This window comes from Syzygium oleosum, unplaced genomic scaffold, assembly GCF_021117445.2.
Source record: "Syzygium oleosum isolate NSW1041296 unplaced genomic scaffold, Sole_v2.1 Sole_v2.22, whole genome shotgun sequence".
Taxonomy (NCBI): Eukaryota; Viridiplantae; Streptophyta; class Magnoliopsida; order Myrtales; family Myrtaceae; genus Syzygium; species Syzygium oleosum.
The window spans coordinates 4,482,669-4,495,242 of record NW_026607506.1 but is presented as its reverse complement, the minus strand read 5'-3'; the positions used below and the strand labels follow the sequence as shown (position 1 = coordinate 4,495,242).

Sequence of the window (12,574 nt, the reverse complement as noted above, 5' to 3'; positions counted from 1 at the left end):
GTTCTCACGAATTTTCATGACAAAGTCAAATTTCTTAAAATGAGCTTTCAGTTGTTTTTCTTTTGTAATAATTAGTTTGAAGGACACCCAAAAAAAAAAGATTTCACCAAGTAAGTTTATTTAATCCAATTACTGATTAATTTAAAGTTTTATTTTAATCCACTTGTCTCTGTATCTTGACTTTAAAGAAAATGTATCAATTTTATGGAATAATTTTGATTGTTTAGTTTTGGTCTATGGTTTAATCAATGAAAATAATTAACAAGAAATTTCACAAAAACAAATGTTGGTTCCAAGTAGCACCAGGAAGAACCTTGAACCGCCTAAGGGTGGCAATTTCCAACACGACCAATTTACACAAAAATAGGGAGGTGTGTTTGTGTGAAGCTTGAATGGGTTCGTGTCATAAATGGGTCAACCGGTTTATATAAATTATAATAGATGATATTACAACTCAAATCGAATACTACTTATGCGGGAGACAAATATATGGTTAATGCGCCAGTCCTCACCCCCATCCTTCTATCCATAATAAGAAATCAAAAAAATATCTTTTTCGAGGAACATGTTTTTCTTTTGAGACGGTAAGCATATCTTATCACATTCAGATTAATTCAAAAATTCTAAGCCAATTTGTGCCAATTATGTAAGATCTAAACAAAAGAAAAAGAAAAAAAAGAAGGAAAATCAAAGATTGGCTTGTATTTCAATTTTTCATGCCAAAAAAAATAAGATTAAGAAGATAAATCTATGGGAAGCATAAGGAAGGGAACCTAGCTATAAATTTTGTTGAAGTTGCTCATTATGTAAATTTTAATCTTGTTTATGTAATTAGTAACTGACATTTGAATATGTAGCAAGAGGGCTATTTTCGGTCATTGATCAAAAGTTTGTCCTAGTTGCCAAATTCATGAATTTAACTTTGCGGTCGGGAGGCCTCCGTTATTCCCTGAAAATAACGGAGGCCGTCATGCTAAAGTCTCTCAATTGAGAATATGACGGCACCGTTACTACGGTAGTAACGGTGTTGTCTCTACCATTTAATTTCCGAAGGAAGTTGGGAGACTTGTTCATCTGGTTTTCTCAAGAAATTGAGAATCTCGCTAAAGTGGGATGTCTCTTGCTGGCAAATCCCACTGAGTTCTACATCTTAATTTTTTTTTCTGTAGAAAAAGTTAGCCACAATGAAACAAGGAATATACAAAAAAAGAAGAAAACAATCGCAATTTAGATACCTAAGGATCAAAAAATTTATTTGTTGTGATTCCGTATCATAGATTAACTTCATTATTTTTTCTGGTATCAATTTCACGATTGAATTTAAAATCTTACATGATGAGATATTGTAAAATGAATATAATAAAAAGCTCTATATGATTTTTTTGGTTTTGTAAAATCTTATACCCTTGATGACCACAAAAAGGAACTATACAAAATTTTTCTTTGTTATTTTCTTTCTGTACGAGTTCAGAATTCAAAGGCCATCTTAGACATAACTTTAATAAATTGTTTAAATTTCATCATAGAAGTTAATGAACTCCATAACACGTGTAAAGTAGACACAAATTTGATGTGTCCTGATATAACAATCCCCTTCATACTCTAAAATTTTATAGTAAATGATGTGGCAATTTCTCATTGGTTTCTTAAACAAGCCAGCCATGCAAAGGTGATACCACTTGTTTGAACACTTAATTGAAACTTGTCATATCACTTAGGGAAAAGTTTTAGTAGGATTTCTTTGAACATGTAGAATTTTTCATTACTATGTATGCTTGTTTCTTCTTAGATACAAGATAGAGCATGTTAAGCAGCCTCAACATCACAATCACCTGTCCGTTTTCATATACTATGACCATCATTTTCACTAGGACAATGATTAAAGGTGCATTGCCCTTCATGTGTAAACTATCTTTTGCAGTGGCAGTTCAATTAAAAAAAAAAAACGAATTGTATATCGTTTTTTTTATTCTGTCTTGCGTTTCTTGATATATGCAATCGGGTCCCTCCAATTTGTTCTATTGACACAATTTGCCCTTCTTCCGCCCCTCCATTGTTGAACTTAATTTCAACAATTCGTCGATGTGTATATAATGGGCATGTGAGAACGGCTCCCACTCCTGAACAAGGACAGAAGAACAAAGGTCCCAAAACGGACATAAATACGTGAGAGTGAGTTTGAGAGAGTTTTTTCGAAATGAAGGCGGTGCATTGGCTTCTGATGGTGGCCGTGGCCTGGTGGTTGCGACAAGGTGGCGCTCCCCCTGTGCCCGGAAACTGCGAACACCAGTGTGGTGCTGTGGCCATACCTTTTCCGTTCGGGGTCGAAACCAATTGTGCGAGGTCCGAAAATTTTTTGCTCAATTGCAACGACACCGAAGGGAGCGGTATTCAACTCCAGTGGGGGGATCTTACGATACGCAATATCTCGGTCGAGGCCTCGACCATGGCCGTCAGCGTCCCCGAAGCATACCAGTGCTACGATCAGAATGGCTATCCGGCAGACTATGAAGATCCTCTGATCATCGATCTATCTACGAATCCTCGGTGCAGATTTTCGGACACCCAGAACAAGCTCACCGTCCTCGGCTGCAACACCGCCGCGGCCTTGGACGACGGCCAAGGGATGTTTGGGAGCAGTTGCATCACCTTCTGCAGCGAATACGAAACCAACAACTTGGCCAAGGTGACCACTTGCTCCGGTCGAGGTTGCTGTCAAGCATCCATCCCAAAGGGGCTCCAGAAGCTCAACATTAGCATCTTCCCCCTCGGCCCGAACGTGCCGGCCTTGCAGATCAACCGGTGCGCACTGGCCTTCGTGGCGGACAACAAATTGTTCAACGACTCAGGCCGGACTCTCCCGCGGTTTGGGGACGTGCGCAAGGGCGAGGAACTCGTTCTGGACTGGATGGTCGAACCGGACGTGACTTGTCAAAAGGCCAAACTGAACCAGTCGAGCTATGCCTGTGGTAAGAACTCGGATTGTGAGGACTTCGGGAATGGACCGGGCTACCGTTGCGTTTGCAAGCCTGGGTACAATGGGAATCCCTATAATCCCAAAGATGGGTGTATAGGTAATTTAACATATACGACTCTTCCTGCATTGTCGCGCTCTGAATAAATTGTGTGGATAATTAATTAATTAATCAGCGTGATAGGGAAGTATAATATCTACCTACTACTGATTCCATCTAATTTTACCCATTTAATTAGCCCCCATTCGATTTCTCTCTCTCCTCAACCTCTTCCTCCGCTCTCCGGCTTGCACCTCGCGCTATTGCCGCTGCCATCTTAGGCAAGCCCGCCATCGGCCTTCGCACGGCCTTTCATAAAGAGAGATGACGCAATGGTGCATGGGGGTGGGGTCGTGACCTTAACTCATCTGACCATCAATCTCGACGGTCACAGGGATGGCGATACGATGGTCACGACGACTGCAATGTTTGCAGCGTGGCTGGGTCGCATTGGTGGTGGAGGGGCTGATGGGTTGAGTAAAAGGTGATAGGGGGAAGACAGGGAAAGTATGTTTTTTCTCATTTATTTGATGTGTCCTACCGCATGATATAATTCTAATGGGAGGCCTATATAAAGTTGGGGAATCTTGTCTAGATCCGAATCCATCTCCGGAATTGATCCCGTAGAACCCGCCTGATCAATGATGATAGATCCGGTCGAATAAATCTGGGTTTGGCAAAAAAATTTCCTGAAGTTCCAACCTTTTGCCTAATAGAATAAGTGAAGGCCGTTGCCATCCCCATGCCAACATCACCGTCAACATTTCTAGCGACTCTATTCCCATGTTACAGCGACAATTTTGCTTTCTCTCTCAAACCTTCGTGCCTCATCTCCTATATACACATATATTAAAAGTGGTACGCATACTATAATGCATCTAAAAGGTTAGATCTGACGAGTCCATCCTATTTAGTGATACATATGCATATTAGCACATCCACCTCACTCATAGAATCATAGCTCGTATTTATAGTTTTATGTATGCATGTAAAGATCAACCTCCTCCTTCCATGGCTCAGTTGCCGTGCCCAATATATGACGCCTCACTTGGCTCTTGCAACATAGGGTTCATGCATTATTGCAAATGCTCGATTTCGGCGAGTTCTGTACTCTAGATCCTTTCCTTAGCTCGTGTGCCCTCAACGGGTCTTGCATATAAAATTAGAGGCAGCGACGATCTCAGTCGATGGCAAAGAACAACGCCATTGTTGAGCTTGGATTCAACGCAGAGGGAGACTGAGAGTAGAGAAAGAAAGGATATCTTGAGAGAGAGTAAACACATGTCACGGTACTCTAACCGAAAGCTAAATAGGATAGCATTATCTGTCTAATAATCCATGCATAGACTTGTTCAATTTGTTTTTTCCATTAACCGAGATAACGGTTCAACTTGTCTTCTGCATAATGTAGACATCGATGAGTGCAAAGAGCCAAATAAATACCAGTGTTCTTGGAAGTGCAAGAATACGCCCGGGAACTACACATGCCTGTGCCGGTTTGGAATGCAGGGCAATGGTAAAGGCGGTTGCCGAATTGCTCGTTGGATCGAAGTTGTTTCAGGTAATTTGATATATATATCCCCTCATCCAATCACTAGATGGTTCATTGTTGATTTCGCAGTAGGTTTGACGTATGTTTTTGGGATTATTATTATTGTTATTATTATACTGTACTCGGTCGGTGTAATCCCCGGTAACACAAGCAGTGAGCCACAAGCTGCCACGTGTTCCTATTCGGTCCCTGCCTAACGAGAAAAGCCCATTACATATTTCCTTTGTTTTTCTTGTACCTCCCTTTTCGCCCTTTTCCCTTTTCTTCTGAAGCTAACACTAAAAAACTACATTCGTTGGAGGATACAACTAAAGCTTCTGATTTGAAGAGGAAAAAAAACCCCTAATAATGTTATAAATTTTGAGAATTTCTTTCTTCTAACATCTTGTGAATTGATGAAGTAATAATGGCGGGAAAAGTGTCAGAAAAGTCTTAAACCTATTTCATTTGTGCCAATTTAGTCCTAAACCTTTTTTTTGGCGCCAATTCAGTCCTAAATCTTTTATCTTTGTGTCAATTCAATCCTTCGGCTAATTTTAAACAGATTTTGCTGACATTGATGCCGGCCGGCCTACTTGATGCCAGCCGGCCTACTTGGCACCGCCGACACAGACTTGGACAATTTTTAATAATATTTTTATATTTTTTCGATTTTTTATTTTTTTTATTTTTTTTCTTTCTTCCTCCCTTCCCCTTTGCCGGTGGCTGGCCACCGGCCATGGCTGGGCAGGCTACCCTTGCTTGGGTGAGGGTCACCGTCGCCCGACCAGGCGAGGCCCGGCGTGGCCTAGGCGAGCCCCGGCCAAGCTGGGTGAGCCCCGACGAGGGCTCTCCTTGCCAGATCTGGCCTGGGCCAGGCAGACACTCACCTGCGCGAGGGCGAGCCCCCGGCGAGGGCTCCCCTCGCTAGATCTGGCGAGGACGGCCCTCGCCTAGGCCGCCCTGGCGTGGACGAGGGCCAACCTCGCCAGATTTGGCTTGGGCGAGGCCGACACTCGCCTAGAGGGGCAAGGGCAGCCTGCCTAGCCATGGCCAATGGCCGATCACCGGCAAAGGGGGAGGGAGAAAGAAAGAAAAAAAAATCAGAAAAAATAAAAGAAAAACAAATATTAAAATTTTATTAAAAATTGTCTACATTAGCGCCAATGATGCCACATGGGCCTCATTTGGTTCAGCATTCCCAAGGCCCGAAAGCCCCTTGGGAAAATGCTAGAGCATTTGGCAAGCATTCCCAATGGGCTATCGGCCAAAAGCCAGCATTGAGAATGCTTTAAGCTCAAAGCTAGTTCGGACCAGCTTTGGGCTTTCAGCATCTGCCAAATGCTGGAACCAAGTTTTTGCTTCCCAAACTACCCTCATTTATTCTTTAATATTTTGATTTTGCCCCTTTGTTACTATTCATCTTCTTTGCGCTCCAGTGAGGGCCGACGACACCAAATCGGAATGGCGAAGGGCCGACGCAGGTCGCCCAACCCCAGGCGACGGCAGCCTGAGGTCGCGCGACCTCCGGCGGCCGTTGCCCAAGGTCAGGCAACCCCAGGCGAGGGTCGCGTGACCCAAGCGGCCGTCATCTGGGGTCGCTCGACCCAGGCCGCCGTCACCCGTCCTCGGGTGACGGCCGCTGACACCAAATCTGGCTCGCCGGCGGCCGTAGCCCATTACCAGCTCCAGCGAAGGGTAAGCTTTTTTTTTAATAAAAAAGAAAATCTCAAAGCCCTTTGCAAAAAAAATTAGCTAAACACTATTTGGGCCAAAGTAGCTTCACAAAAGTTTTTTTACCAAACGCCATTTGCATTTCTCCAAAGAGCTTTAACCTAAAGGTATTTACATTCCCCCAAGGCTCATTTGCAAAGTTGAACCAAACGGGCCTATAGACTGGCTGGCGTCCACGACAGTAAAATCCGGGCAAAATTAGTTGGAAGGACTTAATTGACACTATGTCAAAAGATTTACGATTGAATTGGCACCAAACAAAGGTTTAGGACTTTTTGACATTTTTCGACAATTTTCCCTAATAATGGCTCCCAAGCCCTAGAGGGACACGGAGGCCAAACGCCATTGCTTGGTGAACTGGCGCATAAGGATGAACTTCAAGATTGATGAAGACTCACCTTCAACGATCACACCCATGGATTGGATCGGGGCTTATTTTTATTTTTCTTTTGCCAAATTCTTTTACAGTAATTATTATTCAGACTTACATGTCTTGGTTGAGTTTGGATTTGGGTAAAAATCGTTCCTTTTAGGTATTACCCCGGGAATGGTTCACAAGATCTTCAATTGATTATCTAATAAAAGAGATTAAAAGAGAGAAACGGAAAAAAAAATAAAGAAAAAAAGTAAAATAGTAGAAACAGACACACAGAGACTTTTAGAATAAACGGAACTGTAGCTGTTGGACAAATGACAGATCCCAGTTGCACTGCTTGTGCAATTTTAGATTAGGCCGGCAGAGCACGGTATAATAATCCGTGGTAACAGTTTAATTGAGATTTAACCGTGGAAGTATTAGTTTTTCCGGGGTATAAAAATACATTTTATCATCTATCTTACGTATATAAAGTTATTGAAGTTAAGCATATATGTTTGACGTTTAATTTTAAACGTCAAAGTTTGGATAATAAGCTAGAAAAAAAGGAATGGATCCATACCTAAAAGCCTGGGGCAGCGGGTTTTTTTGGGATGGGCACGAGGAATCTGTGCCCCGCCAACACCACCTTGATTGGGGCAAAGTTCCCCGCGGAAAAAATGCCTCGCGGGGCATTAGGCAAGACAATAGTCGAGACTGGCTAATAAGGCTAGCATTAGAGAAGCCGCGTGTACACTTTTAAGAGAAAATACATTTTTTATTTGTAATAATTTTTATAGAAATATGAAATAATAATAATAATAAGAATAAGAACAATCACTTCTCCTTGCAAGTCTTGCTTTTAAAGAAGATGTACGCTTGAAAAGTCCTTTAGGTAGGCAATGTGGTCCAATTGTTTTCAATATATTTCATCTTCACATTGTTCCACATTGATTAATTTGTGAAGGTTGGAGCTTGTTCGGCTCTATAAAACCAGCCCATGAGCCCACTCATTTTATATGAAATCCACTCATGATGTCATTCTTTTTTTATTAAAATAAGAAAAACGTTAAGGGCGCGTTTGGTAATCATTCTGTTTTCGAAAATAATTTCTGCTCAGAAATGATTTTTTTTATTCCATTTCCGGAAATAATTTATAAGCATTTGAAGGCGTTTGGTAACTGCCCAAAATTTCTATTCCGGAAATAGAAAAAGAGCACAAAATTTCTTTTTATTAATAATATTTTAAATTTTTTAATATTTCTTTCTTTCTTTTTTCCTTTTTCTTTCTTTTTTTCTTCTTCTCCTTCCTTGGCCCATGGGCCAGGTCACCGGCACCGGCGACCGGCCACAGGCCAGGGCTTGCAAGGGCGTCGCGACCCTCGCCCAGGCTGCGAGTTGCCCTCGTCAGATCTAGCGAGGGTTCGGTGAGGGCGACCCTTGCCCAAGCCACGAGGGTCTAGCCCTCGCCAGATCCGGCGAGGGCGGCCCTCACCCAGGCCATGAGGGTCCAACCCTCGCCCTTACCGCAAGGGCGAGGGTTGCAATGCCCTCGCTGGCCCTGATCTGTGGCTGGTCACCGGCCACATGCCAGGAAAGAAGAAGAAAAAAAAATTCTTGTTCTCAGAATTAAGAATCAACTTTTTTTTTTATTCTTGATTATGTTTCAAAACTGATTCTGGGAACAAATTTGTGTCCGGGAACAAAAACATTTACCAAATGGATTTTTGTTCTTTTTTTGTTCCTGGGAACAAAAGAATAGAATTAGGCACTGTTTGGCCGGTTACCAAACAAGCCCTAAGTGGCCATCTTGTAAGTGGATTAGTTCTTTCGGAGAGAAATTAATTCCACGGTGGTGCTCCCACACGAGGCACGGGGCGGCTGGGGGGGGGTGTAGGGGCGATTTTTCATCTCAAGGTGGTTAAAATTAGTTTTGGAGAAATAATTTAATCTGTAGATTAAAATGGTTATATTCATTCATCTCTAGTTAGAGTATATATCCTTCAATCATGTTTTTAATTGGCAGGTTATATATTATACACATTACCCACATGCAAATTTGGGTGATATCTATGTTCGTACATAAGTGGTTAAAAGATTTCCCTGGGTTTTCATACTTTTTTTTTTTTTGGTAAGGTAAGATGGGTTTTCATACCTTTTGTATATGGAAAAAGCTAAAACAACGGGAGGTGAATGCTTCCTCCTTCTTTTTTGTTTTATTACAAACCTTCTTCATTATAATCAAGGAAAGACATTGGGAGGAGCAATAGAAGACGCTAGTGATATGTACTTGGATTGAGTTCAATTGATTAATAATTCGGTTTATAATGATGCACGTCAAATTTTAAATAAGGACTTTCATAAGGATTGTTACATGATACATAATATGTGTAATCCAATTGTTTCAGAAACCATATTTATCACCGTTAAATTGGGTAGTTGTATTTTAAAAGATAGACTAGTCATCCAAATAAAATGGTAATGGATGTGGATTATGTAATAATAGATTAAGTGGGTAGTCCGTTTGAAATTAATTTCTTTTATGAATTATGTGGACCGGATAGCGATTACATGATCGAATCATTAGTCCAGTAACATATATACTTTGGCAGCGCTTATTGGGGCCTTCTTCTTCATGGCTGTTGGTACTTTAGTCTTTAAAAAGTGGCAGAGGAGGAGAATCAAAAAAAGAAACTTCAGCCGAAATAGTGGAGAGCTCTTGAAACACCAAAGAGTTCAAATCTTTACGGAGACAGAACTGGCAAAAGCAACCAACAACTATGATGATAGCAATAAGCTCGGCGAGGGTGGTTTCGGTTCTGTCTATAGAGGCACAATGGCGGGGGACACCGTGGTCGCAGTGAAGAAGCCTAAAGATGTGCACAAGTCTCTAATCAAGGGGGATTTCCAACATGAACTTGAAATTGTGATGCAAATAAACCACAAAAATGTGGTGAAGCTCCATGGCGTATGTTTGGAAACTAGAATACCATTGCTAGTTTATGAATACATTTCGAATGGTACCCTTTTCCAACACATCCATCAAAATGTGTCGACCACCTTTAGATCGTGGAAAAACCGGCTTAGAATAGCCGCCGAAGCTGCTCTTGCACTCGAGTATATGCATTCCTGTGCAGAACCTCCAATCATTCATGGTGACATCAAGTCGGTGAACATACTTCTGGATCAAAAGTACTCAGTAAAAGTATCTGATTTTGGAACTTCGGTACTTATATCACCGGAGCGTAGTCATGTCTTAGCCAATGAAATACAAGGCACATTGGGCTACATCGATCCGGAATATTTAACTACCGGTATGCTAACAGTTAACAGTGATGTATACAGCTTTGGAGCTGTCCTCGTGGAGTTGCTCACGGGAAAGAAGCCTACAAGTTTTGTTACTAAGTCCGGAGAGTCGATCAATATCGTCCATTATTTCATCTCTTCCGTGAAGGATAAGACACTCTCCGATGTCATAAACTTCGAGGACACTAGTGAAGATGAAATGGAGAGAGTAGGAATGGTTGCTGAGATTGCAGTGAAGTGCTTGGACCAATGTGGTGCGAGGAGGCCGGCAATGAGGGAAGTGGCTGAGCAACTCACCAGGATTAACCGCGAGCTCAACAGCTCAACAGTTGAAGAAAACAAGGAAGAGACCGAAAGCGAGTTGGATGAAGAAAACCTCTCCTCCCTTGCGACTTCAATTACTTCCAAGATGAGCCAACATGGGACGTCGGCCTCTCTTTTCTATTCAGCAGGTTCCAGCATCTGATCCTCTGTTACTATAGGGACATGCCTATTAATTGCCCATGAGGACTTCTAGGGTTGATTGTGTATTCTGAATATATGTAATGTTTGCCATTTGTTTTGGACTTATAGTTGTGCGACCATTTGTGCAAGTTTAAGTCTCACAATCTAATATTATGTATGAACATCTGTGCATTGAGGTAGACTTATAGATGGCTGACATATAGCCATTTGACATTATCATAATCTCTCTTTCCCATTATCCTTTCTTCGTTGTCTTTTTTTTTCCTTACATATAATAATAGGTAAGAGAAATAATCTACTCACTCTTTTTTATCTCTTTTTTCTCTTATTATAATCCCAATTTATTATGAAATACATGAATGAATATTCATTATATTCAATGCACCTATTATGGTACATTTGCAACCTACATACATGAATGTATATTCAATGTACCTATTATGGTACATTTGTAACCTACATTCTACATGCAATCTCCAATGAATGTTCATCTCCTTATTCAATGTATGTATTCAATAAATTGACATTAATGATATGTGCATTCTTGTTTTCTTATAAATAGGAGTTTAGTTTTGGTCATTGTGTAAGAAATCAGAACATAATGAAAAGAGAAAATATATATCTTGGGTGTTTATCTGCATTCTCTACTTAATCTCTATTCTCTCTATTATATACTTGCAACGCAATATTTTACAACACGTTATCAGCACGAAGATCTACCAACTGAGTAAATAATTTTTGCAAGGTAAGTGTTCTCTTTGTTTTCATTAATCAACTTATACTTCATTTTCTCCTATCAATTCTTCATTTTTCTTTTTCTTGGCCTGAAGCCAATTTCCAATCTAAAAGTATCCTTCTGTTCCTGAAGTGGCGATGGATATTTGGAAATCCTTCTGATTAATTTAAGGATTCATTTGTTTTGCAAGAATTATGACAAATATTGAAAAGCCCAAATTCCACATCCTGGAAGTGAGTGGAAATAATTATCTATCCTGGTGCCTTGACATGGAAATGCACCTCCAAGGGAAAGATCTCGCTAATGCAATTACAGAAGACGGTACCTCAAATGCAAAAGATAAAGCAAATGCACTGATTTTTATTCGTCATCATTTGCATGAGAGCCTGCAGACTCAATATTTATCCCTTCGAGACCCTCAGACCCTGTGGAAGAGGTTGAAGGACAGGTATGATCATACCAAGACTGTTATCTTCCCTCAAGCACAATATGACTGGCAAAATCTCAGACTGCAAGATTTTAAATCAGTGTCTGACTATAACTCCGCTTTATTTGATATTGTTTCTCGGCTTGAGTTATGCGGTATCAAGCTCACTGATGCGGAACTGTTAGAGAAAACTTTCTCCACCTTCCATGCTTCGAATATTGTATTGCAACAGCAATACCGGCAACGTCAATTTGCCACATACTATGAATTAATTTATGTGCTCCTCACTGCTGAGCAAACTAATGAATTGCTGCTCAAAAATCATGATCTTAGATCCGTTGGGTCAAAAGTATTGCCTGAAGCACATGCTAACTCTGAGAAAAATACTGGCCATTTTAAGGGCTATAAGCTCAGGCAAGAACATAATCCTCGAAGGGGTGGCAAGAAATTTAACCGCCCTAGGAAATCTAACTTTGGCCCGAATCATGACAAAAAAAAAAGAAGCAAAAAAAGGTGACTAATGAAAGTATTTGCCATCGCTGTGGCATGACTGGGCACTGGTCACGTACTTGTCGTACGCCAAAGTACTTTGTTGATCTATACTAGGCATCTTTAAAAAATAGGGGCAAGGGTGGTGAATCTCACGCCATTGAAATTAATCCTACTGCCATAACCACTGTTGAGGCCAACAATATCTCTGTTGGTGGGACTCCTCTTGCTCCTGAAGTAGCAAATACATCCCTGGATGTCTTTGATTTCTTTGAGGACCTCTGATTACTTTGATGAAGCATCAGACTGGTGGATGACAACTTAGACTTCGAATTTTATGATTCTAATAATTTATTTTCTAGTTGCTTTTCTTTAAATGTATTACCTTTTATTGTTCTTAAATATGGTTATGAATGAAATGCTTATGAACCTGATATAATATTTATTATTTTGAAATTTTATTTGACCCTATAACTAATATGAAAATTTTATGATACTTGACACCTGAAGTTGTCAA

At 40.7% G+C, this 12,574-nt stretch overlaps 2 protein-coding genes across 2 annotated transcripts; both read left to right on the top strand.

The window, feature by feature from the left end:
- The first annotated feature begins 2,134 nt into the window (after positions 1-2,134).
- Positions 2,135-10,580, top strand: LOC115669848 (wall-associated receptor kinase 2-like). The gene is made up of 3 exons (XM_030590990.2): positions 2,135-3,074; positions 4,426-4,575; positions 9,247-10,580. Exons 1-3 carry the CDS (start codon positions 2,198-2,200, stop codon positions 10,404-10,406), a joined length of 2,187 nt encoding a protein of 728 aa, XP_030446850.1. The 5' UTR covers positions 2,135-2,197; the 3' UTR covers positions 10,407-10,580.
- An 830-nt stretch (positions 10,581-11,410) lies between these two features.
- On the top strand, positions 11,411-12,342 carry LOC115669956 (uncharacterized). Its single transcript, XM_030591134.2, has 2 exons — positions 11,411-11,982; positions 12,192-12,342. Exons 1-2 carry the CDS (start codon positions 11,411-11,413, stop codon positions 12,340-12,342), a joined length of 723 nt encoding a protein of 240 aa, XP_030446994.1.
- The last annotated feature ends 232 nt before the right edge of the window (positions 12,343-12,574 follow it).